This window comes from Kwoniella europaea, chromosome 1 (assembly GCF_036810445.1).
Source record: "Kwoniella europaea PYCC6329 chromosome 1, complete sequence".
In the NCBI taxonomy this organism is placed as follows: Eukaryota; Fungi; Basidiomycota; class Tremellomycetes; order Tremellales; family Cryptococcaceae; genus Kwoniella; species Kwoniella europaea.
Genome location: NC_089487.1, coordinates 495,565 through 521,502, shown reverse-complemented (window position 1 = coordinate 521,502; position 25,938 = coordinate 495,565). Strand labels below are relative to the sequence as shown.

General features: G+C 44.9%; 10 protein-coding genes across 10 annotated transcripts; 5 read left to right on the top strand and 5 right to left on the bottom strand.

The window, feature by feature from the left end:
- Positions 1-944: 944 nt before the first annotated feature.
- On the top strand, positions 945-2,622 carry V865_000192 (uncharacterized protein; the record flags this gene model as incomplete). Its single annotated transcript, XM_066224024.1, has 7 exons — positions 945-1,009; positions 1,133-1,196; positions 1,247-1,316; positions 1,409-1,494; positions 1,556-1,687; positions 1,739-2,164; positions 2,236-2,622. The coding sequence occupies 7 exons, from the start codon at positions 945-947 to the stop codon at positions 2,620-2,622; spliced, it is 1,230 nt and encodes a 409-aa protein (XP_066080121.1).
- Positions 2,623-3,116: 494 nt separating this feature from the next.
- V865_000191 (uncharacterized protein) lies at positions 3,117-6,073 on the top strand (the record flags this gene model as incomplete). The annotated part of the gene is made up of 3 exons (XM_066224023.1): positions 3,117-3,566; positions 3,626-4,036; positions 4,121-6,073. 3 exons carry the CDS (start codon positions 3,117-3,119, stop codon positions 6,071-6,073), a joined length of 2,814 nt encoding a protein of 937 aa, XP_066080120.1.
- A 394-nt stretch (positions 6,074-6,467) lies between these two features.
- V865_000190 (uncharacterized protein) lies at positions 6,468-7,616 on the bottom strand (the record flags this gene model as incomplete). Its single annotated transcript, XM_066224022.1, has 5 exons — positions 6,468-6,841; positions 6,916-7,033; positions 7,159-7,349; positions 7,439-7,535; positions 7,608-7,616. 5 exons carry the CDS (start codon positions 7,614-7,616, stop codon positions 6,468-6,470), a joined length of 789 nt encoding a protein of 262 aa, XP_066080119.1.
- Positions 7,617-7,823: 207 nt separating this feature from the next.
- V865_000189 (uncharacterized protein) lies at positions 7,824-8,575 on the bottom strand (the record flags this gene model as incomplete). The annotated part of the gene is made up of 2 exons (XM_066224021.1): positions 7,824-7,853; positions 7,919-8,575. The coding sequence occupies 2 exons, from the start codon at positions 8,573-8,575 to the stop codon at positions 7,824-7,826; spliced, it is 687 nt and encodes a 228-aa protein (XP_066080118.1).
- Positions 8,576-10,090: 1,515 nt separating this feature from the next.
- V865_000188 (uncharacterized protein) lies at positions 10,091-13,808 on the top strand (the record flags this gene model as incomplete). The annotated part of the gene is made up of 5 exons (XM_066224020.1): positions 10,091-10,391; positions 10,487-11,853; positions 11,912-12,927; positions 12,992-13,389; positions 13,471-13,808. 5 exons carry the CDS (start codon positions 10,091-10,093, stop codon positions 13,806-13,808), a joined length of 3,420 nt encoding a protein of 1,139 aa, XP_066080117.1.
- Positions 13,809-14,542: 734 nt separating this feature from the next.
- V865_000187 (uncharacterized protein) lies at positions 14,543-16,370 on the top strand (the record flags this gene model as incomplete). Its single annotated transcript, XM_066224019.1, has 4 exons — positions 14,543-14,729; positions 14,814-15,390; positions 15,460-15,999; positions 16,094-16,370. The coding sequence occupies 4 exons, from the start codon at positions 14,543-14,545 to the stop codon at positions 16,368-16,370; spliced, it is 1,581 nt and encodes a 526-aa protein (XP_066080116.1).
- Positions 16,371-16,688: 318 nt separating this feature from the next.
- Positions 16,689-17,622, bottom strand: V865_000186 (uncharacterized protein; the record flags this gene model as incomplete). Its single annotated transcript, XM_066224018.1, has 5 exons — positions 16,689-16,747; positions 16,822-16,961; positions 17,026-17,055; positions 17,130-17,162; positions 17,225-17,622. The coding sequence occupies 5 exons, from the start codon at positions 17,620-17,622 to the stop codon at positions 16,689-16,691; spliced, it is 660 nt and encodes a 219-aa protein (XP_066080115.1).
- A 923-nt stretch (positions 17,623-18,545) lies between these two features.
- On the top strand, positions 18,546-19,119 carry V865_000185 (uncharacterized protein; the record flags this gene model as incomplete). The annotated part of the gene is made up of 3 exons (XM_066224017.1): positions 18,546-18,685; positions 18,773-18,955; positions 19,026-19,119. 3 exons carry the CDS (start codon positions 18,546-18,548, stop codon positions 19,117-19,119), a joined length of 417 nt encoding a protein of 138 aa, XP_066080114.1.
- Positions 19,120-19,449: 330 nt separating this feature from the next.
- On the bottom strand, positions 19,450-20,945 carry V865_000184 (calcium-binding protein NCS-1; the record flags this gene model as incomplete). Its single annotated transcript, XM_066224016.1, has 10 exons — positions 19,450-19,479; positions 19,726-19,827; positions 19,962-20,095; positions 20,176-20,233; positions 20,309-20,347; positions 20,410-20,480; positions 20,555-20,603; positions 20,667-20,681; positions 20,786-20,796; positions 20,882-20,945. 10 exons carry the CDS (start codon positions 20,943-20,945, stop codon positions 19,450-19,452), a joined length of 573 nt encoding a protein of 190 aa, XP_066080113.1.
- Positions 20,946-21,819: 874 nt separating this feature from the next.
- V865_000183 (uncharacterized protein) lies at positions 21,820-25,823 on the bottom strand (the record flags this gene model as incomplete). The annotated part of the gene is made up of 4 exons (XM_066224015.1): positions 21,820-22,130; positions 22,207-23,337; positions 23,392-25,432; positions 25,506-25,823. 4 exons carry the CDS (start codon positions 25,821-25,823, stop codon positions 21,820-21,822), a joined length of 3,801 nt encoding a protein of 1,266 aa, XP_066080112.1.
- Between the last annotated feature and the right edge of the window lie 115 nt (positions 25,824-25,938).

The following is a 25,938-nucleotide window of genomic DNA, read 5'->3' as shown; positions in this document are numbered from 1 at the left end:
TGGATACAACGATTGTGTGAGAACTTTCAGGGATCATGAAGAGATGAAGAAGCATATAAGACTGCATCATCTCGATGTTGCACTCATCGAGCCCTACAGGTGCTTCCGGTGCCCAAAAAGATTCACAACAATGAAAGCTCTCGATCAACATTGCAAATCCGATTCAAATCACGGAAAAGCGTTCTTGTGCCAAGCACCAGGGAATGACGGTTCGACATGCGGGAAAAGATTTACCAATACAGCCGGATTCAAAAATCACCTAAAGACAGGTGACCATTGGACCTGGAGAGGTGGCTTTAAGAGATGTATCTGGTGTTCCTAGCCTTTACACGGGAAACAGGAACTGGACTCGCATACGCAACATCATATGCTTATGGGTGATGATGTCACAGCATAAACGTTGGGTACGAGTTGTCCTTCCGCCGCATAAATATCAATTCCGTCCTATCTTGTTTTTCCGATGCATATGTCACCAACAGCTTTTAATCGACGCATATGCGATGCCACTTGATTGACTTTGTTCTCCTGTACGCACTGACTGTCTGACATGCACGAAACGGTGTGGGTATACTCTACATCACCTTTCGTGGATGTTTCGTGGATGCGACAAAGCAGGTATGGTCTATATGCAAAAGGCATGTGTACCGCAGCCGTAGGAGGGCGTGGAGCCGGGATCCGGTGGAGGTACACGAACTGGTGCTTAATCTCATCCAACAATCAATAGCGTTGCGACATTTTGTATCGTTGAGTGATACCTTAAAGTAGGAGATCCAAGCTTTCCTCAAGCCTCGACGTCAGATTATATATATCAGTATGGTACGCTCGTAAGATAGGTATGTATCCTATAACCGTCTCACTCGTGTCTCACAAACCCCATCTTTTCGCTTCATGTCGTCCTCATCTTATTCACCACTCCTAGATTCATTTCCGCACCTTATAAAAGAATGGGAAGCTGTTGTTCAGATCGCTTGGTCTCTCAACCTACGAGCGGAGCCGATTTCTGGCGACGGTGAGTTTTACATGAACGAGGAAGTAGCTGATGAGATCGCCTAGAGGATACGTTTTACCGGTGAATAGCAAACATTTCTGGACGTTGGGTGCTGATTGTACAAGCTCGCTGACAACCACTTAGTGCAGTCGCAGTATGCCTGGAGTCTTGGGACTTGGGATGGACCTATGACTGTCTCAAGAACAAGGTGAGTCCGGCAAATACGCTTGGAGGCTTCTTTGCTGACACGTTTCGCAGACTCATGACATATTGAATCGGCTGCAAAAACCCGGGGAAATGAACAGACAGGTTTCCAAACTCAGAGATCGTGAGTGACACTGATACGGTGAGGGCTGGTGAACCATGCTAACTGTCTTCACCTCTGCCCCGCCCCCCTCCTCTTCTTTCACGTGCTCTCAGCGGACCGCACATTGACTGATTACCACTGCATTTTGGCGCTCTCCGAAGCTGTGGATATCATCGTAGTTCTGCTCTCATATGACGCTGTGAGCTTTGGCTTTTGACTCCTCAATCTCATTTCCTACTAACATCCAGATGCCTTTACAGATCGATGGCTCATTGCATATTCATCCTTTGTCTCATTCGTCGACCTGGTCCCAAAAGATGAGATGCATATTCATTGTTCTATTTTCACAAAGTCATTGGTACATCCCTTTGATCCCAAAGGTACAAGATCTTGTGAGTGTGTCCTTGTCCATTTTCGAGCGAAGCTCACTTTTGGCTGCCTAGCGACACTTCCGATTATCCTATGAACTTTGGGAGTTCAAAACGCTGTCCGCTCGTTCGTTTCCATGGGCGCCTAATCACAAATTTAACCTGTTCAGTCAACTCCCCATCTGCCCAAAGAGTTTCGAGGTATTGTGTTCGTTATATAGGCATTGCACAACTGGGAAACTAATCGCCAAGCTGGCTGCCATAACGGCAACACAATTTGTACTCGACGAAGCGAAGATCGAAAGACAGCGTGCGAAATTCGAAGCGAAGAAATCGACCGAACGAAAACTTCCAGCAAATAAAGCCAAGAGCATCTTGCCTCAAGCGAAGAAATCGACCGAACGGAAACTTCCAGCAAACAAACCCAAGAGCATCTTGCCTCAAAATGACGACCTATCCACTGACGTCTTTGGTGGAATGTTGGCTGACTTCTGGTGTATGGTGAGCATATCTGGAAGATTATGGAGACCGCAGACTTTTTGCTGATGCTGATTTTCGAATGCACTGCTTAGATCTCGCAAGCAGAAGCTGGCGAACCCGCTGCCGCTGCAAGATCTTTGCGCGTTGTTGATCTCCATTATCCCTGCTGGCATACCGGCTGTTCTGTACAGAAGAGTCGTCCAGCAACATGGGCCAGTCACCAAAGTAAACCTCATGATCCCGAGACATCCCATTGCGGTGTCGGATGGTGCGACAAAGCCTTCAAAAAACAGCACCTGTTGGAGCGACACAGGTCCGCCTGTCTGTACGAAAGGACAAGGAAAGAAGCGATGAGGTCTCGTCCCAAACTTGCCGTCATGTTTGCCTGTCCAGGCGCATTCTGTCAGGAAAGGTTTTACGTGAAGGAGAAGATAATCGAACATATGAAGTCATGCAATGACTGCCTCAAGTTAGCGTAGCGTAGAGACAATCGGCCATATAGCAGTAGGATCATCTTGTAAATGGCAATCCATGCATTCGGTCTACTTCTTTGCTTGATGATGTCTATATTCATCTGTGATCACATGAATGCCTGCATAGCCAATTTGCAAATAGCTGCGGCATACTTCTCGTTCAGACAGAGATCGTCAAGGGGTTTGACCTCCACCATCCCACCATCATTCTTTGCACTCGGCAGCCAAAACACTCTTTGATCAATCTGATGTGTACATGTAAACGTACATGTACATCCCCACTGTACCCATCTTGGAAACACGCTTACACTTCACCACCTCGTCGGACTGTACCCATCCTTCACCATCAAGCATGCTTCTGAGTAGGATCAGAACAATAACATAAGTACATGGTGAGCGTTTCATCTTTTTGATATATATTCAACGACTTTATGGTCCTCATTCATTCCTTTCGTCACATTGTTACCTCCGTTGTCGTACTGTACAGCTGATACGCCACCATGCCCAAAGCAGCACCAGAGGATCATCGACCTGCTCGAGCAGTCTTACATGCTCCTTACCCTTTACCATTCGTCATCACTCGACCTCAAGTAATCTTACCTCCCAATTCACCTACACTTTCCGCTCCGGTCTTACCAACAGTATCTCATGAGGTATCTGTACCATTACCACCCGCTTCTATCGCTGATTTCCCACTGTTCAAACATGATTGGAGGAAAGTCGAACCTGCTTTTCCACCCATTCCGTACCCGTTGGTACCTAGGGAGGAGAAAGAGAGGAAGAGGGTGAAGAAACTGCATGTTTTGAAACTGAAGAAGTCAGGTGAAGAATCGAGTGAATGGGAGATCATGTCTCATTCATCGAATAGGATAGGAAAAGATAATAGGGAGTTGCTCGGGTTGACGAAACAGGTGGGAAAGATATCAGCGGATGGGGAGTTGGACGAAGATGTAAGTTCTCTCCAATCTGAATTGGTGAGGAGGTGATGTCTGACTACGGCTACTTGTAGGATCCCAATCAAGATGAGAACAACCTGCTTATCTACGCTTTCGTCTCATCTTATCAACGAGGTGATTTCGACTCACCCGATTCTCACGATGATCCACCGGAACCACTCACCCCTACTCAAGCGAATCCTTTCCCCAAAGCACCACCCAGTATACACGATGAACCGCCTTTTGCTCCTGGGATACCCCACCGCGATGATACTCCTCGGCCAACTTCGCCCCATCTTTATGGTGTAGTAGGGCGACGACCCACGCCATTCCCCGATTTTGAAGATGCCAAGGAAGCCAGTGGACCAGCGACAGAAGAAGGCCCAGCGTGGGATGTGGTCTCAGATGCTATCTCTGGTTTCTGGAGTGATGGGACGGATGCGGACGAAGCTGATCAGGAGAGTGAAATGAGGGAGACCCCTGCGGTGAGTCGCCTTTTTATTGAAAATATCCATCGTCAGATGCACTCCCCAACCGTCCGATTATACGATGTCCTGACATCTCAACAGACCCGCACCCTCGTTACACCTTGCGCATCAGCATCACGGAACTCTGGCAAACCCAAGAAACGCGCTCATTCACCTGATCGACCATTATTCATCGGTCAGACCAACCAAGTCCCATTCACCTTTGTTCCACCTGCAAGAAAGGCTCCTTCTCAGTCCTCGATCAGCGATGGCACTCGCATCTTCCGTGAAGGAGGGTACGTATCTGAGTCTGGGAGCGTGAGGACGATTCGACAGATCCCAAGGAGTAAAGTGAATAGGATGAGGGTGAAGGAGAGGGAGAAACAGATCAAAAGGGAAAGATCATCTACACCGAAGCAAAGGGATTATCAACGCTCCAACGCAACTCCTCGACCTTCTCCGCCAGTACAGCCAGCTGGACCTCCCACGGTGTCGAGTTTTGGTAATCCCTATAACTTCCCTCTTCAGAATATGCAATTCCCTCAGCAGTTCATGAACCAACCTATGATGCCTCAACAGTCCATGTTCGGATTAGATACCTTCCTCTTCGCACCTATTGCACCATTACTGCGTACTTCCGAAGTCCTGTCATCGCCTACCTCCAACGAAGGAGGACCAGGACTATCGAATATCAACCAATTGCCTCAAGGTAGAGAACCCTCATGGTCTCCACAGCCTATGTCGATCGATCCTCGTACTGCTGAAAGTCAACTTCAAGCGAATGGAGTCAGCTGGCCACATGCTCTGCCTGACAGAGAACAAGTCACGCCCTCGAACGCTTCGTCGCTATTACAGCAGTTGGCGGGTCATAGTGGGATGTCAGATGTTGATGTACCTATGCCTACTGCCCTGTCAAGAATCACCCAGCCACAAATACCCCCTCAAGCTCAAGCCCAAGCATCATCTTCGAAGAGAAGAGTATCTCGAAGAGCACTTGCAGAGGGAGACGATATGGTACCATTGGGTAAAGCGTGTCACAACTATCTTAACTTACGAAGAAAGGCCGCTGAGAAGAGAAGGAAGGTAAGAATGGGAGTGGGCAAGGTAGTTGATCTGTGGGATAACATAACAGAGGATGAAGCTAAGGACAAGCAGCAGGATAAGAAGATTAATCCACCTATTATCAAAGTACGGAAACCCACACCAGTGCAACCTCATCCACTCCCACGGCCTCAGTCTCAACAGCAATGGAATACAACCCCTACGATGGGAATTACCCCGAACGGCGATCCCAACTTACAAGCCCAACTTAACGCGCAAGCTCAGAACATGTACGCTAATATGATGATGCAACAGCAAGCCATGCCTTTCAATATCGGTATGCCAATGGGGTACTATCCTCAATTCAATCAGGGATTTCAATTCCCTCAAGCTCAGTGGGGTATGAACGTACCTAGTCAAAAGATGTTTACTCAAGCACAACAGCAACAGCAACAACAGCAGTGGATGAATCAAGCTAGTTCGAATATACCTCAACAATACCTCGCACCTCCATCTGGTGATACATTCGGATTCCCCACACCCGGGGCTACACCACAAGCACCTACTCCCAAACCTCACACTCACGCTGGATTCAACCCATTCACTCCTAAATCGCCTGAACGTGAAGAACAGGATCACAAACCCTTACGAAAGAGAATGAGATCTACCATCTCGCCATCATCTGCGAACGACTTGATGTTGAGAAATAGAGCGTCAAGCTCCAAACCTCTAGCAGGTTTAGGATCAGGATTGTTATCACCTGCAGAAATTCAATCACCTGAACGGTTCAGAACGAATGTCCGAAGAGAACAAACTCAAGAAGTCGAGGTTGATATGGAAGAAGAAGATAACAAGAATTGGAATTGTGGGTTGATGGGAGCTCAGGACGATGAGGAAGCTAAGAATAAGGATGAGAGGAGAAATCAGTGGGTGAGAGAGGAAAGGCAGAGAGTAGGTAGTTTGGGTCTGGTAAGGACAGGCTGGAAAGGGAAAGAGAAAGAGGTTTTACGATGAAATATGCCTGATGATTTGACCATCGCATTAGATTTGTATTGTGTATTACATATTTCTTTTCTGAATCTCTGATGAAATTTGAGTATACTTTACTATATGTATTGTAGTGTGAATATGTGTATGTAGTTTTTTCACATATTTTATGTCATATATGAAGAGATGAGATGAGATGCAACGATATACTGTATATATAAGAGTATGATATTTTACTTTACAATCAAGTATGGTATTATACAATCTAATTATACAAGAGATGCAGATATAATGAAAGAGATCATATGATGTTATAGCGATTTTCGTTGAAAATTTGATGTGTGATATTGTCCATTGTAATTTCATGAGATGAAGATTGACTCTCTCTCTCCGTCCGCATGTTCCTAGCCCCTTACCCCACCTAATTATTCTGATTGATCTTTACAAACTCCTCACTCAATCTCTCTACCTCCCTCCAAACATGTCCATCGCCCAATACATCCTGGAGAGGATACGTATCTACCCCTTGACCATCCATCATTGAATTTTCCACCCCAGGCGCACCGTCAGGTCCCTTCAGAGTCAAGGCAAAACAATCACCTGTGAATTCGTATAATGTCCTCACCAAGAGAGGATCGGAGATGCCGTCCAGACGAGGACGTTTGATGTGAGAGAATAACTTTGATGGTTGGAGGTTTGATCGGTGTTTTGCTAAGATGGTATGTAAAAATGCTGGTGGTGGGTGGTATGAGGGGTCGTGTCGGGCTGAGAGAGGAGTAAGACCCCATTGGATCACTAGAAAGTTTACAAGTTAGTATTGACCAGACCATAAAGTAGATTGTTACAGTCCAAGTGATTACAGTACTCACTCGAGTGACCACAGAAATCCAATGAACTCTCTCCGTTCTGAGTCTGATATCCACCGGTCGTAGCGAATATCTTGGGTGCTTGCTGGTATGGAAGACCCAAAGCGTAGAAAGAGTATCTCTAGTAGACCGAAGAGAAAGGTCCAAGTCAGCTCGGTGAGGCTTTTATGGCGGTCATCTCGAATGAAGAGGAAATATACATGGCCAGATACAGTATCGTGAAGATTTATTGGATGGACCACTCACAAAAGTATCTTTATCCCCATAACTCAAAAACCCATACATATCAGGATTTGTCATCATGTGATTCGATAGATGTAAGATTGCCAAGTTCAATCCATTGTTCCCCCTCTTGTCAAAGAGTAGTTGACCAGCTTCCGCAGGCCAATGTTCGTCGGTGCATGTTCTACCTACGATACGGAAGATCGCGTTGTCGGCTACAGTAGGACAACGATGTCAGCATGAAAAGCATTCAAGAGTGATTCACGACATGAGTAGCCTTGAGAAATCGGAATATCACACTCACGATGATCTTTATTGAGATCTGCCCAGAAGACACTCCCACTCTGCTTGTACTCTATGGAATCGAATAGTGTTCTTGGATCGATTAGAGGTATGTTATCCTATTGAGAGAGATTAGCGTGATCCAGCATACATCTTCTGGTTGGTGGACAGACATGGACAATCCCACTCACACTATCCATATAAACGAACTCCGTAAAGTTGCTAGCCAAGAAAGCTGAATTTTTGATATGCCAGCTTTTCCCATTAGGTGATTTACCTCCTACTTCCTTTAATCTCACATCATACTCATTCTCCAATTTAGATCTTTCGATCGGATCCTGAAGTTCATCTGGGAAATGGTAAACTTCGATAGGTAAGGTGGAATGAAGGACATTTCGTAACATGTGTCAAGAGATTTTCAATCTTGCTAATGTTTTCTACGATCAAATAACTCATATCGTCAGCTCGAATTTCACAGAAACCACGAGAAAGAGGGACATACACCTTCACCACCTGTGAGAATGATCCCTCTGCTGTCTTCTGGTAAGACATCCTTCTCCATCGATTTATCCCATACCAGCTGACCACCTTCCCTCTCTACCGTCCTGAGGTAATCTACAATCTTGGACCTATACCTTCTGATCTCCGTCGGATCGATCTTCTCCCACTGTTCGGGCTTCCCATCATGGAAGAAATACGTATTTCTCGAAAAGGTATAAAACGGACAGGCATGTCGATTGGGCAACTCTGCTTCCCATTGGTATAAAGCGGGTTTGGAAAGTAGGTGATGTAATCTTGCTTCCAACGTTAGAGGGATGTTGAGATGATCTGATATCCCTCCTGAAGCGACTGGGATATGCTGTTGAGAGAGGTCAATCTTGAGATAATTCGATTGAAAATGCCCTCTGACCTCTTCTCGTTTGTAATGCAGGAAAGGTAATACACATATAGCCAAGACGGATATGATCAAAAACCCCTGTATCGGTCGAATACGGATTCGTTTAGAGGATGACATGGTTATAGGCGGGGAACTCTTCAGTGAGTATGGTGAAGGTGAGTTGGATCGAGATGATTGAGGGGATGAGATCAAGGTGGACGTGGGTGAAGGTGAAGAAGTGGGTAGTCGAGAGTATTGGATTTCAGGAGTGAAAGGTGTCATCTTGGCAGATACGCGTTGATGTGAGTTATACGGATGTGTGTATACCGAGAAGAAAGGAGTGAGGTCGAGTTTGATGATTTGATGGGATGATGGGATGATGGTGTGTATGTGTATGTGCGCCTGTCAAAGGCACAGAATGGCGGACAGTAAAGACAGTAAAGACGGTGATATCCTTGTTCTCGTCGAAAGGAGGTGTTGTGTCTGGTTGATTGATGGGTGGGATGCACAGGCTCGTGCGTGTTGATGCGATGCAGTTGTGGGTGGGACAAGACACAGAACTTCATTTTCGATGACATGCTTTATACGTTGATATCGTTTAGCAAGAACTGTACATCCAGGCATGAGTTCAGAGTACCATTGCATACCGTTCAAAGAATCAATACGTACCTGTGTCCCGTGTTTCCGATCGTCTCGGCCAGAGTCAATCGTATCCCATCAGAAGGTCTCACTTCACTGACTCGTCTAACGTATCAATCAATCAATCAATTGATGGCTACTTTTGATTTTGCAATGTCGACGATCAATCAGATTATCCCCACTGTGATCAATCTACTGCATGGCAAGGGAGCTCATATGACCTTCTGATCATACTCCATGTACATCGCAACATATCCTTCGTATGTTGAATTGCCGTTGTTTCAACCATCTTCTGCGTCGTCCAGTCGTGTGTTGTATTTTGGATATCCAATATGCAAAGGAGAAGACGCCATACAGTCAGTCCGTGCTGTGCTGCATCGTTGTGAGACGGGTCTCTGCATTTCGGTGGTTAAGACGGAGAGTTGATTGTATAGGTGGAAGTGAGTGATCGAGATATTCTGTTGTAGGCTTTTTTCTCTCTCGCATTTCAATCTTGAAACGTGGACAGGAATGAATTGGAAACACACAATGCTTTTTCATACTTGAATATGAAACCAGGAACGACCGAGTAGACTGTCGAGTTACCCTTATTCCAGTGTATTATGAGAATAGGATGACAACCCCCTGAGAAGAAGCTTGAAAACGCCTCTGATACTCATATCATTCCTTGATGTGACATGTTGGGTGGAGGTGGTCAAGTGAATCGTTGACAGATGCATGCAATCAGTGTTAGTACAAGCGGAGAAGAGACACACAGCAGAGCGGCTCCGTCCTTCACAACTCCGATTAGATCAGGACTGATCAAGGTTAAATGAGCTAAAACGATAAAAACACGCTAAGGGTAATTTACTTTGCAACGTAACTTACAAATTGTACTTCCAGAAAACTTGTTGTTTCTTCCATGCCAACATCATCAACAAGATGATCATTACCAATACAGCACAGACCAAGTAACGACGATAACGACACCGACCACGACACCATTCCTTTGGCTTTCACACGACTCGCTTTCCGTCTTCAACGTCTTGCCTTTACCATATATATACCCATCTCAGTCATCCAGTTGCATCTCTTATCCTTCTCAGCAGCAAAATCACATCAACGTCACCTTGTACCACTCAACACTTACTGTATCGATAGTACCCCCTTCACGAAAACATGCCACCATCACTCGAACAGCTAATATCGGGTATACTGCACAAACCACGTTACCTCGCACTCATCATCCTCATACCGCTCTTTGGTTTGTTGTACCATCAATGGATCGACCTTGCTACTCAGTCGAATCGACCGATAAGGGTCACAGGAGGGACGACACATAGTCCGTGGGAAGGTCTGGCCGGTGTATCGAAGCTGGATGAAGAAGAGGAGAAGTGGAGACCTGGTATGGGGGATTGGTTAGGGTGGAAGCAGGATAAGAGGAGGACATTGTTGATTACAGGTGGTGCGGGCCAAATAGGTGAGTAGGAGGGTTCTCGCGGTTATCACCAATAGATCTATACTCTCTTATGATAGTCATCACTCCAGCTAACCTTAATGCCCGCTCCTGTCCAGGCCAGTCGCTCATCCCAACGCTAAGCCAAGAATATGCGATACACGCTATAGACATTGCCCCTCGACCTTCCACTTTTTCTAAATCGGTTATATATCACCGAGAATCCATACTTCCTTCTTCCTCAGCACTATCCTATCTCTTCTCTTCTACCTCATTTGATGGGGTAATCCATCTCGCCTCTGTTTCGCTTAATTCGTGGTGTGAACCCAAGGAGAACGAATGTCACGAGGTCAATGTGGGAGGTACCAAAGCGGTGCTAGACCAAATCGAGAAAACCATAACCAAGAACAAAAAGAGGGTATGGGGACAGACTAAAACACCTTGGATCATCCTCGCTTCAACTATGGAGGTGTACCCTCAAGAAGAAGGTGTCAGCGAAGTTAGTGGTAAAAATCCGAAATCTGCTTTGGGAAGAACCAAGCTTGCCGCTGAAAAAGCCTTAGAAGAAACTATTAAAAATGTTATTAGAGAAACACCTCTTTATGGGATGATACTTAGATTCTCAGAAGTATATGGTTATCCACATTACAATTCTATACCTGAATCGTTCATCCCTTCTTTACTTACCAACGCACTTACGAGTTTACCTATCCAGTACAACTCTGATACTCCCTCGTTAGATCTACTACATATCGATGATGCCATAAAAGGTATTCTCAAAGCTGTATCTCGTGTAGAAGATAACTCAAAATTCGGAGTAAGGACTGAAGTTGAAGAATTCAATCTGGTTTATGGAAAGAGATGGCAACCTCAAGATATCGTTGAATTAGTTCGTACGGAAACTCGATCAATGTCACCCCTTAGAGATATTGGTGATAAGCATTCTACGCTCTTACCTGATTTTTCAAGGGGTCTAGCAAGTGAGGTGTTGGGTTGGGAGCCTGAGATATCCGCTCCGGTAGGATTGGGTTTGGCTTTACAGGAACTATCAGAGGAGATAGCTGAATATTCAAGGAGATGGCATCAGTCGCATTGTTCACCTACACCAGATTTTCCCACGGAGGATAATTACCTGATCGATCATTTCGTAGAAGATGAGAGGAATAAAGATTTGAGCAAGTTGGATAAGTGCACGGTAAACTTGGCGTTTGATCATGAAGGATGGTTGCATCATGTCAAGTGTGAAGATGGGCAACATTGTACGGCAGATGGACAGAAGGTCACGGCGATGAACTGGAACCAAAGTGTGTTCATCGTGCATAAAGTCCTGGGAGGGATGAAGAAGGAAAGAACAGTTAGAGTAGTGTTCGAGGAAGAAAAGGGGATGGGTTATTTGGGATATAGGAAGAATGGAGAGACGGAGGAAGTTGGATTGGAACTGTTTGACAGAAATACAATGGATGGACAGATCGAATTTGACATAGAAGTGAGTCAGTCGATAGCATCTGGCATCCGACCCGTGGTACTGACCCAGTTCGTTACAGGTGAACAGACACGCATCTTACCTTCGTCTTCTCATACCCGATACCGGCAAACAAATCCATGCCCTTTCCAACACCACCGATTCCTCCACCTGCTTTACTCTCGAGCCCACCACCCGATGGATTGACCCCCACTTCGATATGCGGATGAACGTACTCTGCTGTCCATCCGAGGGTGACTGGCCATTATTGCTAGATGACTATGAGTCCGCGGACATGCGATTCGGTTCCACCGGTCAGATTCCATTCAACTCCTCTCGACGACTTCACCTTTGCGGTCAGGCAGAGCAAGCGGTGATGTACAACTTCGATCGACTGTCCGCTGCGAAACAAGCTGTAAACAAAGTGGAGAATGATCAGGAAGCACACGTGTGGAAAGGAGAACACGGAGTGAATACCAAGATTTCACCTCATTCATGGGCGATGAAAGATCTACCTGCATGTTACAACGATTGCAACTCACCTGCGATCTGCGTTCAGACGGGCACGTGTAAATGCGTTCAAGCGGATCACTGTCAACCGAAAAGAGAAAACCCAATCTTATCGCTCTATCCCGTTGTCACTTTCGAAATCAGTTCAAATACGAAATCTCATTTAGGATTATTAGCCGGGTACTCCTCAATCTTGGTGAACAGCGTGAACAAAACCGACTGGAGGGATATACTCTTGCCTCAGGCGAGGGACGCTTTGATGATCAACCCGGATTTCATCAAAGTACACGTAGCGGATGGATATAAAGGTCAAGACGAGATCGAAGCGTCAGATTGTCATAAATTGCAGACTAAACATTGCTTCTCGGCCGATTCGATCATGTACAAAGCGCTTAGACATATGCAGGTCTCAGCTGAAGAGGCTGAATTGGTGGTAATACCGGTTTATCAACAATGTAAAGGAACCAAATTCCTCTTACATGATGGGATACACCATGCGATGGAGAATATACCAGGTGTGAAATCGGGTGAGAAAACAATGGCGTTAGTGTTGACTCATGATTGGGGGATATGCGTGGCTTTCTCTTGGTATGTGTCTTTCACCGCATTGAAGAGACTGTTGGACCAAGGCTGATAAGTCTTGATATTGTAGGGAAATATGGTCAGCTAGAGAGCAACCTTTGTATCCCGATTGGATACTGAACAACGTATTGGTATGGTCCGTCATGGGAGATTACGATTCACCGTGTTATCGACCCCACCAGGACGTCGTGATTCCAGCTAGAACCTGTCAATCGATCAATCTCAGAGATCATTTCCCAGATGTTCAACATATCAAACCGGTCAGGGAAAGATCGCACCTCCTCACTTGGTCTGGGACATACTGGGGTACAGGTAAATCAGATAGATTGAGATTGACTTGTGATAGAGGTGGAGCAGGTGAGAAGGAGTTGATTGAAGGGAAAGGTCCTCAAAGCAGTTTTGAAAATTGGGATTATATGAATGATCTGAATGATGCGAGATTCTGTCCTCAGCCTAGAGGTATAGCTGGTAAGTGATTTTGGTTTTGGGCTGTTGCAGGGAATTGAAATGATAGGCGGAGCTAATCTAATCTCGATGGTCATTTTATAGGCTGGTCACCTAGAACCAACGATGCGATATTCTCAGGATGTATACCCGTTCTTATCGCTGAAGGATCCCATTACCCTTTCGCATCGTTCTTGGATTGGTCTAAGTTCTCGGTTCGGATCGCACCAACGGAATTAGATAGGATAGAAGAGATCCTATCGGCTATACCATTATGGAAGGTCGAGGAGATGCAGGCTAATCTCGTTACTGTCCGGGAAGCCTTTATCTATTCGACAGATGAGAAACCCGAAGATGAGTTGGAAAGGATGGGTCCAATGTTCTTTGCGTTGCATGAGGCTGGAATGAGAGTTAGGACTAGGTATCCTATCAAAGAGGAATAGGAACTTGGCAGATGGATAAACTAGAGGTGGAGAAGATCTTGGATTTTCTGGACACGACAGATGTTTACAGTATTGTTGTATCATACTATGATAGATAGAGTAGTCTATATACGAACATGCATGAACTGCTCGAATGCGGATGAGGCGACCACCTGTAGTGAAGAAGCAATATGATCGTCTACAGCCTAACGAAACTTGGGATACGTCCACATAAGTTACCCTTTCAAGTCACCTCTTATCCTCCACCAAGTGGACAACGACGGAACCAGATTCCCATGCCGCGATGGCGTGGAGCATGCATGGGTTTGAGAAAAGTGGGTTTCAAAAGTGGAGGAGAGTGGTGTATGAGTGGAGGTCTATGATTGATCGAATCTGATACTGCTCATCATCTTTACCATATTCTCCCTTCCATTGAGTTCAGCTGGAGACAAATAGGTCTGTTTTCTTCACGCCCGGTGGAGGGTAAGGGAGCAGGAGCTCAATGGAATTGTTGATTCAGGAAGAGAGGGAGGTGGTTGAGAACGATGAATCATCCAAAGCGTGATTTAGCCTATTAGCCTTGTTTGGGAGATGTATAACTTGACGGAGTCAAGTGTCAGCCTTTTGTTCTACTGATATATACTAAGTTCACCTACTGAGGTCGACGAAAAAATTTGCAGAGTACACATAAACAAATGGATACCGGCACTAACGAGAAGAGGTCGAGATTACCGCTCGATTTGGACGAAAGCACCATGGTCGATAGTAATTCCCAGTCCGTGAACCAAATATGGCAGCCCGATCATCCGAAAAGGAAGATAGCAGATGACAATAGACATATCAAAGCGCCAAGCGAGACTGGTCATGGACCAAAGACCCCAATGAGTCAAAGGAAAAAATGGAGTTTGTTAGCTGTATTCAGTCTATCGTTGATCATCGATCGTAAGTGAATTGGATTGAAGAGTTGTAGAAAACCATCTCTCTCCTATGCATACCTCAGCTGAACAGTCATTGAATATAATTTAGAATGGTGCTTAGCGGCTTTTTACATCTTCGCCAAATTCATCTCCGAAGATTTATCCATATCCATCACACAGCAAAGTTGGATCATCACCTCTTACACCGTCACCTTCGCTTCCACCCTCTTATTCTGGGGCAGGATATCCGACCTGTACTCCGCCTCTAGAGTATTCAATTCGGGTTTGCTCGCATTGGCTCTGTTGAGCTTGATCATATCGTTCTTACCGGAGAAATACAGCTTCTTTGTATTCCGTGGGTTATCAGGTATAGCAGGTGCCACCTCTGTCCCTTCCGCCTTTAGGTTAATCGTATCGATATTCGAACCGCACGAGCTCCATAAGGCTTTCGCATGTTATGGTATATCAGGTGCTTTGGCCAACACAACTGGAAATCTACTAGCTGGTGTATTCCAACTGATACCCTCCAGTGGTCAGATGATCGCATGGAGATGGTTCTTCAGATTAATCGCTGTTATACTCTTTCCGGTAGGTTTGGGATCATGGTTCTGGATACCTTCTGTACAAGGTAAAGAGGCGGATGTTAAAAATAAAAAAAGTAGATTGGATCTCATAGGATGTGCTATGTGAGTGGGGCTCAACCATTGCACTGTGTTAGTCTTTAAACTGATGCACTCAGTTCGTTTCAACTGTAGCATGCTAGTAGCTATCCTCCTTCTTATCCTCAGCTTGACTCTGGGAGCATCATCAGGATTCAACAAACCATCTTTCATCGTTCCCTTCATCATCTCCTTATTTCTCTTCCCTTCACTGTGGATATACGAAAGTCGCCTACCAGAGGAAAAAGCAATTTTACCAATATCAATATGGAAACATGAAAATTTCACTTTATACCTCCTCTTGGGTTTATTGGGATATCATTGGTGGTCTACAAATTTCCTTCCATTCTTAGAAAGGTGGATGTCCCCTCCTCGAAATGAAAAACCAATCATTGCAGCTTTGAGAGTATTGCCCGAAGGGTTTTTCCCAGCTCTTATATCGCTAATTACGACTTTTTGGTCCAAGCCTTTCGATTACCCTAGAATCGTCGTTGGGATAGGCTGTACATTGGGTGTAGTAGGTTATATATTGTATGTTTTTTCGGATGATCAGGTGGGAAGTAATTATTGGAAGTTTCTGTTTCCTGCTTTCATCTTTGGTCCGACGGGTATGATGTTGGTCTTTAATCTCAATAAGTAAGCATATTGTACTTTCTTCATCGATCTCATTCTCTTCTATTCTACATCAAGCTGATTCCTTATTCACCTATGTACTGGTCTACTTGTATAGTGCGGGAGCGATGATGTCCGTTCCACCCTCTATAGGCGGCGTAGCAGGTGCCTTGCTTCAGGTATCTTATCAGACAGGAACGGCTATCGCATTCTCGGTACAAGCTGGCTTATTCACGATTCACAAAGGTAATTTGCAAAATTTCGATAATGTAAAAGCGAGTTTTTATTTCGAGATGGGTTGGGTGGCATTATGGGGTATAGGTTTTGTCTGTTTGTATAAACCAGTCAAGAACGGTGGGGAAGATCAGGAGGGGAAAGCGGTTGTGGTGCATTAAAGTATACTGTAGGCTCCGCATGAGATGAAAGGCATACGGTAGACAGTCATGGAATTCTAGACAGATGCATTCATATTCATCATACATCCTAGAGTGCAATAAACACTTTATCAGGTAAATAGGGACTATTTCTCATCAAATTTACATGTCAGATTCATATTCGATCCGACTTCGTTGTTCGAGTACAGTTCTAACCTTATGACACTTAGCTCACACGTTAGACTGATATCAAGCATTCTGAGTCTACCTTTATATGTCTTCAACCATTGATCTGCACTTACACCTCCCTGTTCATCCTATGATCCCGAATCACAGTGACTACTTCCCCTCTTCAACTTTAACTTCCTTGTCCGGGGATCTCTTAGTCAGATCGGTCCCTAGGATATGAAGCATTTGAAAAGCAAAAATCGTCAGTGGTGATGCGACAGAGATACCTCATAAATTGACATACCATCTGATCTCAGCGAATTGGTAGCGGCGTCCAGATCGGAGAACGACGTAGGCCATTCGTTGTTTTTCAGGAGGCTACCAGGCTCGTTGAAGATCATACTTGATGGTGCGGTAGGGGACATGACAGGACTTGCAGGTGATCTAGCCACAAATCGTCAGTATAACGAATCGGCATGCGGTACTAGTATGTTGACTGGCCACTTACTTTACAACACTCGGAGAAGAGAGACGACGACTATTTGATGAAATTCTGTTAGGACCTGGAACATACTGAAGAGAGATAGGCGGAAATACAGTACTGTAACTTACGTTAAATCACCAAGTCCCGCCGTGAAGTTTCTCCTACAATCCCATCATCGCATCATGTCAGGTTATACCTCATATTTCGCAACTGCCAGACTCACTCATAACTAGGTGCAATCCTATTTTCATCCATTTCCCCTATCCCACCTAGATTATTGGCGATCCTATTTGTGATTTGTTCAAGACTATTCAGAGTATTTCCAGGTGTGGCAGCATGACCGATGTTTTTGTTCATATGCATGAACTCCTTTGCGGCATTGATGGGTACACCGCCACCAACTCCAATTGGACTGGAAACTTTAGCGGGAAGGGTATTGTTTCTTTTGTTAGTACCGATGGGAGCGATAGGTCTAGAAATTAGGGTGTTGGTAGGTGTAGGAGAGGTTATCTTGCTTGACGGAGCGATGGTCGATCGACGTGTAGGATTAGGATGGGTGTTGGAAGATGGATGAGCAGGTCTTTGGGGTGTGATTTTATTAGGGGAAGTGATCGATGTCATCTTTTCGGACGTCGCTTCTCGTTTCTGTTCTTATCGATTGTAATGTTTGGGAATGAGAAGAGGATGATGCCACGCTAAAAGAACACGATACGGATTGCTAAGTATTATACTGTAGTGGCAAAAAACAGTCGATGGTACTGTACTGTACTGATGGCAAAAAGTGAATATAGCTTTTCATACCAAACCTGACCCTCCTAGATATATGCTCAGCTCACTCTATGAGAGATATAGAGTTATCAAAGGATGTGGGTAGGGGATATACGAATTCCGTCTGATCGCCCTTCCAACCCCTGTAGAATCGTTTACAAAGGAAACGTTTAGGTATAAGAAGGCCAGTCGAACTGCCACACGTTGCAACAGATGGATTTGCGATGTGACCTATTGGCTTTCGAGGATCAATACTCCTTCAGAAAGTCAGTGACACATGGACATCTATCTTTGCTGCAGGATTTTAATTAACCTTGCAAAAGCTGACGGCCAAGGTGGCAATTTGAAAAGCACAACCTGCAATATGGACTGTACGGCTTACAGTACTTCAATTACCTGTTGCGGGTGGCAAATCACTGCGCCTAGGTTTTGGAAGTGGTAAGTACTCGATTTCACATTTGAAAGAGGATTTCTTGGTTAATTATGGTACTCTATCGATTGCATTCGGAAATGTCACCCTCACGCAATTCTGTAATTTTTTATTCCAATTCCATCCTGTCAAATCGTCAGCGTTTTCACAAGATATCAAGATTGATCGATTGAACGATACGATCCTTTATCTGCAAAATACACACACGCCAGAAGGTATAAATCTCTTACGAAAGTTGTCGCTTCTTACGATTGACAAGGAAGATGATTCAGATCTGTGTGATTGGAGAGTGTCGAAAAAAACTTATTACTGTTCATTATGGGATCATCCCCTTATCGAAAATTCTATGGCTACATACCCACCCACTCAACAATTATGGTTATCAATCGCTTTTAATGTTGATGGACAGAAGATCGCCCAGACGACTTATCTAGGAAGTAAGGAACCTTTGACTGTACAAGATGTGCTTCTCAGTCTATGTTGTCTGTAAGTGAACGCCCTACCTGTACATAAAACTGTATTGCAATCGTTTGGTGACAGGACGACGCGTTGACTGAGGATTTGGATTCATAGGATGAACAGAGAACCGAATCCAGGGATCAGAGATCGATTGATCAACAGTATGTTCAATAGTATCCTCAGCTCATCATTTTCTCAAGATAAGACGCAAGTTGCGGATATGGAAAAGATCGTTGATGGAGTGAAGAATAATCGAGATTTGATGAATACAGATTTTGATGGGATCTTCAACAACAAGTGAGTCAAGTCCCGCTCAACATAAAGTGTTGGATTGAACTGACAATCATTTTCATCAACTGTACTGTAGACGATACTCAAGAGATCAGTATATTTCTGTCGAATTCTCCAATCGAGGTCCCGATAATATGCCTCTTCTCACGTTCACTTCTGTGTTCTTGTAATCTACAATGTTACAGGGATAGATCAATCTCTTTTCAACTGTATTGTCATCTTTCTAGCCTTGTTTCTTGTCTTTTATGCCTGGAGTTTGCTTTCTTACATACGGTAATCATACATATTGTTCGATCCGTAAATGCTTCAATGTTTCCTGTTGATTGGTACTTTGTATTTCACTCATATAAAAGGTTCAAATGATCATGAAAATGTATGCAACAATCATATATATCAATTGCATCCATAGATATCATATATCAGTAACAAATAGTAGTACATTTTCCTAAACGATCGATCAATCATTCTATCTTGAATCTTCACAGTAGTGCAACGACCATCTATACCAGACCATCGTAGAGTGATAGTGCCTATGGAGGTAGTGTCAGATAGTTAGCATCATGGACGATCAGTTGATTGCCCCTCTACACATTCTGATCATTGTGATATCCCAGTTATTCAGCCTTTCTGAGTGGATCACTCGGGTATTCCTCTCTATACTCTACTCCAGCGGCACGCCCTCCTTCTCCTTCTCTGATGATTGACCTGATATCTTCGCCCCGTACCGCCTGCCAGCTCGGCCTTCCAGTCGATTGACAGGAAGAAGGTCAACTCACCTGCACGATAGTTGGATCTTGTTTCGATCCCTCCTTGAACTCTTCATAAGTCAGCTTAGCATCCTTGTTCAAATCCATATTTCGGAAGATCTTATCGACACGCTATGTGAGTTGAGATCAACCATATCAGCATTCGCACTACCAAACCTCCTGAAGTGCGTGTTGCAGGGTATACATTATGAGAGATTTATGTGATTTGAAATGGGCCTATAACAGATAATGAACATCGAACATACCTTCTCGGGTGTATCCTCGTCCTCTGGAAGCTGTACCATCTGACCAGTCATCTTATAGATTGATCTAACGATTTGTAACATCTCGTCATAGGTGATGAACCCATCTTGGTTGATATCGTACAGTTGGAAAGCCCCTGCGAGGGATCGCAATAAGAGTCAGCTCTCCCTTTCTTACTCATCAGAGAATGACGTCTTCGACTGGGTCAACACTCACATTTGAGCTTTTCATCGAGTCTTCCTCTGGATGTAACCGACAGAGCACAGATGAACTCCTGGATACCACATGAATCAGGTCAGACTAAGTTATCGAGATATTGTCCCGTGACGAGGGATAGCATAACACTAACTTTGAATTCGATTGTGCCAGACTTATCTTCGTCAAACACCTAATTCACCATATCAGCACGCCCTTGGGTTGGACTAGTGAGAAGAGAGGATTTGAACATACGTTGAACACATAATCTGCGAATTGCGATGGATCACCAAATGGGAAGAACTGCTTATAGATTTTCTTGAATTCTATCACACCGACAAGACCAAATGCTGAGCTCCCCATTCTCAAGTGCCAGTAAGAGTGGAGATGATAGACTCACCTTCCTTGTTGAGTTGACCACTTGGACAATCCTTCAAGAAACCTTTGTACTATCAAAACACCAGACTTGTCAGCTCATATCGTCGTGGAACACAGAAGAGAAGCTGACTTACCCATTGTTGAAGTTCCTATTATCCCATTGTTGGTTATGTCCCAACATCCAAGTCAGCATTTCTAGTTCGTTTCCACTTTGCTTGAAACGATGTATATTCATAAGCTCGACATTGCTTACCTTCTTGTCGACTGTATCCAGAACATCGGTCAGCCTCATACCTACATCACATCGAGTTGATTCGGCAGTCAGGTCAGGTCAAAGATTACTACTCACAATAAGTATTTTTCTGCAAGTCGGCGAGATCATCAGCCGATAATTTGGATTGTGATTTACCCATTTTAAATTTTGCGCTATACGATCTTTCAGTGGTTATGGAATTCGATCGAGTGGAGGCTTATTGATAGGACGTTCGAGTATATCTATCTGTCTGTTTATGAGGTATGGATGAATTCGATAAGTGGTTTGATTGGAAGATCTGACAAAGATATAAAATTCAACCTTCCATCAGCTCATCATGCGGGATCTACCCCGGTCATCCGATTTGAACATGATAAGCACTCACTATGATAAATGTCCTAACCAACTATTCTTCCTTTTTGTGGTATGACCAGAGATGGATCGTCGATGGTTGAGGCAAGGTAAATATGATATAACTTTGTGATGTATGCCGGGTAATAACAGTGGAGTGAGCGGTTGAGTCTGTGCGTCCCAGTGGCTAGTGTTGGAATGGCAAAGGGTGTTATGAATGAGATGATTCTAGTACCGAATTGAAGATGGACTAATAAGTGATGTTATCAATGGTTGATGTTGTTGTTTACAAGAGATTGATGAGGAATACGAGTAACTGATCAAAGCTGTGCATGTGAGTGGTGGATGCAGAGTGGTGAGTGAGCATGATCAAGGTTGTCGTCATTCAACGTGTATACGAGTACTCGTACTGTTTACGTGACCCAGTGATACAGTATCGAATGTGGCACTTTCCTTGGCTGCTTGGCATTCATTCACTCTGCTCGTACAGTGCAGCAGTGCAATTGAGCTAAACAAAGGATCGAGTGTTCTGTGTGATACTGTCACTGTATTGTTACATACTGCTTTGCATACATGCATATCGATTGATCTTCTTACTTTTCTTACTTCTATTCTACTGACAATCTCCCTTTCTCCTATCGTTATATAAAAGCTACATTTTATAGATCCTCTAACATTCCTTGCTACTCTCTCGACAAAACACTCTCCAGCCATCCTTGTCCTTCTTCCACTAATGCTCTACCCTTCTTCATACACATCACATTCCTCACCACTCTGTTATTCCAGATATCTTCCAGTTCCCATCGGTGCGATGGATCAGATCTCATCATACCTTGAATCACATCTATCAAATCTTGCGATAGAACCGGTATAGATGGATCTTGATTTTCAACTCCAACTCCGTCGGTAGTCGAAGTTGATGCACAACGTGATCGATAATGTTCGTTGAGATCGGAGAAATCATCATTACGAAGTTTGATCCAACCTTCTCCGTCTACAATCGCAATTACAAATATGATCAGCATCCTATTTCATACTTACAACACTAAATGAATGATAGTACCACTCACTACTTGGCAAAACCACGTTGACAGCTGATTCAAGTATGACCATACCCAAACTGAAAATATCCGATCCTTTTCCAATCTCATACTTCCCTCCATTATCATTCAAAGCTTCGGGACACAAATACTCCCTATCACCTTCGAATTCCCTATCAATGATCGGACTAGGTATAACATCCAATCTTCTTTCTTCCTCTTCTTCTTGGGGAGTAGCGGCGGTAGTAGTTGTAGTTGACCAGATAAATCCACCTTGTTCATCTCTTTCAGGTAAAGCAGGTGATAAACCCTGTAGAATATTACCTTTATGATCGTTTGAACAAATCACCGCCATTCCCAGATCGGCAATCACCAATCCTCCATCGGTGTTGATAAGGATGTTGGAAGGTTTGAGATCGAGATGTAAGAAATTGTTCTTATGAATATGTTTGAGTCCACTTGAAAGTTCAACCAAACTCTTCCAAACCCTTTCTTCACCCAATCCACCATAATCACCTAACAATCCTAGAAACTTGGATAAATCTCCACATTCACTCAACTTCGTTCGGATATACAATCTCGAATGAGTTTCCCACGAATCAACATACTCTACGACATTCTCATGAGGGATCATGGATAATTGTCGTAAGATCGATACCTCTTCTAATTGTCTTAATCGATTCTTAGCTCCGGTATATGGTTTACCAGCTTTGACAGCATACAATTTCCCATTGGATTTCTCGCGGACTTTCAACACTTGAGAGAATGCACCGCTACCCAATGTCTGGATCACCGTAAAATCCTTTTCGAGTCGAGATGAGGGCGCTTTTTTGCTGCGGTGCCCGTTGAAGATGTTGATTGAAGGGATTTGACCTTGGCCAGGAGTTTCGGGAACGGTATGAATAGAACCAGATGCCTTGAAACTGGCTGCGAGCATGGGGTTGGACGCTCGAGCCAGAGGTCCTCGTTCGTTGGATATCTGTCGGACTCGAGCAGGCATGTGTCGGTATTTCTCGATGGAAGAGGGTTCAACGGGGTCTGAAGGAGCATACTCGCTGGAATGAGGTGGAGTCGAAAGCAATGCGCTGGAAGAAGCAAAGGGATAGAGGTGATGAGGTCCTGTAGGTGAAGGGGTCGTGATACCAAGACCGATCGGAGTGACTATGGGAAATGGGTGTCAGTGTACTATACTTTATTCCAGGTAAAATCACTCACGTTGCAGACCAGGCTTAGTTGGAGTAGCTGGACTGGTACCCCCTCTAGCGGACCGATTACTGTCTGATCTCATCATATCGATGCTTCCGATCGAACCACTAGCAGTGAACATCTGACTACCCTTTCTTCTCAGCCCTCTAGTTTTCTGAGCAGCTTGTATATAAGCGGCATTGCTGTTAGTGGTCGACACGGTATTACCTGAGGTAGTCGTCGAAGCGGAAGTGGTGAGTGACGTATTTAAGCTTGGTCGAGCACGACTGAGCGATTCCATAGGTGAAATGGGACTAGGGGGTTCTATCGTCCTGGTCAATCCATGTTGAGCGGCCGCTTGTTCTCGTTTGATCTCTCCTACAGGTTCGCTATCTGTGCCACCACCGAATTTGGGAATCTCTACTCCTTGTATACCTGACTTCTTCTTGACCAAGCCTGTAGAAGCAAAGGCAGCTGGAGAAGGTTTGATGTCCCCGAAAAGAATGTGGGTGGGAGTATGCAATGCTGAGTCAGCGGAAAGTAGATTAGAAGCATTATATGGGCTATCGATAGGTGCGGTAATTCCTCTTCTCAGTAGTGGCCTAGCCTTGGCGGGTCGAGGTCCACTAGCAGTCGTACCAGGGGTTCCAGAGGTTTGACCATTGACAGATTTTCGTCTAGCTAAGAAAGCAGACTTGCTCGGGACTTTGTTGAGAGACGCCGTGGTAGAGGGCGATAGTGGTAAAGAAGGATTAACGAAGAGACTCATTGATCCTCTATTTGACAACGGTCTCGAAGGTGAAGTTTCTATATCACCGCTCGAGTCGCTTGATAATGACCTTGCTAAATCGATACTCTTGTCGGCGCTTCCTCGCATAACAGATCCTAGTGGCCCTCTTCGAATACCTAAACCTATACCGACTCCCAACGACGGTTCATGATCACCACCTTCCATTGGGTTTCTTGCCGAGTTGATTGTAATTGATTTGGTTCTACTCCATACAGTCTTGCTCTTTCCCCTTAGAGAGCCCTTGAGGCAGGATCCGTCTTCAGTGTCGGTCATTATGTCTTCATCATCTACAACGTCCATACCGGGAGATTTACGACGTAACGATTGGAGGGATACTTTCCTTGAGGATAACAAGCGGGGAAGGAATGTCGACAAAGGTGATTTACCTGGTTTTTGAGGTGAAACGGGTGCGTTTTTCTCGTCTGGTCGTTTGCCTATAGGTGAATTGGATATGATAAAACCCTGTAACATCTGACCTCCAGACGAGCGAGGTAAAGAGGTTCTTGCGGTCGATTTCTCCTTTTTAACAGGATGTTGAGAGGCAGTTCGGTTGACTTTCGTTGATATTTGCAGAGGTAGGCATTCATTCGCTTTAGCAAACAATTGTCGACTGGGTGTTGATGACTCCTCTTCCTCTTCTTCTAAGCATTGAGACTGTTCGTCCCATACTGTAATGATGTTAGGTCTTGAATGGTGTTCTATCGAGTTCCTGGCTAGGGAAAGAAGAGACGCTGTACTGGCACCACTTCCGCTCAACTCGTCGATGGACGACGTCGAGCCATTCGTCCCTCTCCTGAGTCTACCTGAATGCGGCTTTGGCAGCCCTTCGACCAAGCCTGTTCTGCCCTCCTTTGATCCTCTACGTGGGGGTAAGGGCAATCCATCGCTGGGTCCGAGCCACTCCAACCCAGGTTCATCGAAGGATTCTCTCCCTGTCCCTATCCTCTCTGTCATCGTCCCATTGGTGGCATTATGCGACGGGGATACGTTTTGATACATGTATCTTCCTCTGGCGTTTTTGGTGGAAAAGGGACTGCCCAAGAACGACGATATGGGCGGAAGGGGCGCGGTGGAAGGATAGGTATGATCTTTGGGTAGAGCAGCTACGAAGGGAGTCTTGGAAGGTCCGACATGACTTCGAGAACGAGGTGTGTGAGAGCGCTGAGCGGGAGATGTGAGATAAGTCTGGGTCGGTATTGGGGGTGTGACTGAATGGCCTTCTTGGCACATCTCAGGAGGGGACGAATGTGAGAGGGAGAAGTGGGACAGCTCTTGTGATAGCTACACCCGCCGTTAAGACGCCTTGTTAGCTCAGAGCAATGGTCGAATGAGTGTCAATAAATGAGATACTTACCAAAGGAACCGACATTTCCCGCCTTCTTCCACTTTCCAGCCTCCAAGTCTGTGGTGAAGCTTCGACCAATCTTCTCGCTACTGCGGCTCTAGGTTTCGCTCTTGAGGGTCCCGATGATCCTCCTGATCCTGACGATATCGTCTGATTGGGGAATATGGGTGACTGTGGTGAAGGTGTAGACTTTGCCCGTTTGTACGATCGAGGAAGCGATGAGGTGGATGGTCGAGATGAGTGGTAAGATGTGGTCTGCTGCTGGGGAGAAGGCGTTTGGGACGTCACACCCAGGGGATGCTGAGTTGCCATAGGTGTTCCTAGCATGTTGGCGGGATGTCTTGCTTAGTGTTGTGGATGGTGCAAAGCGAGCGTGAGTCGACAGAGTGGGATACTGATGGGTGGGGATGTTATGGGTGGTTGATTTTGGTGGTGTCGAAAC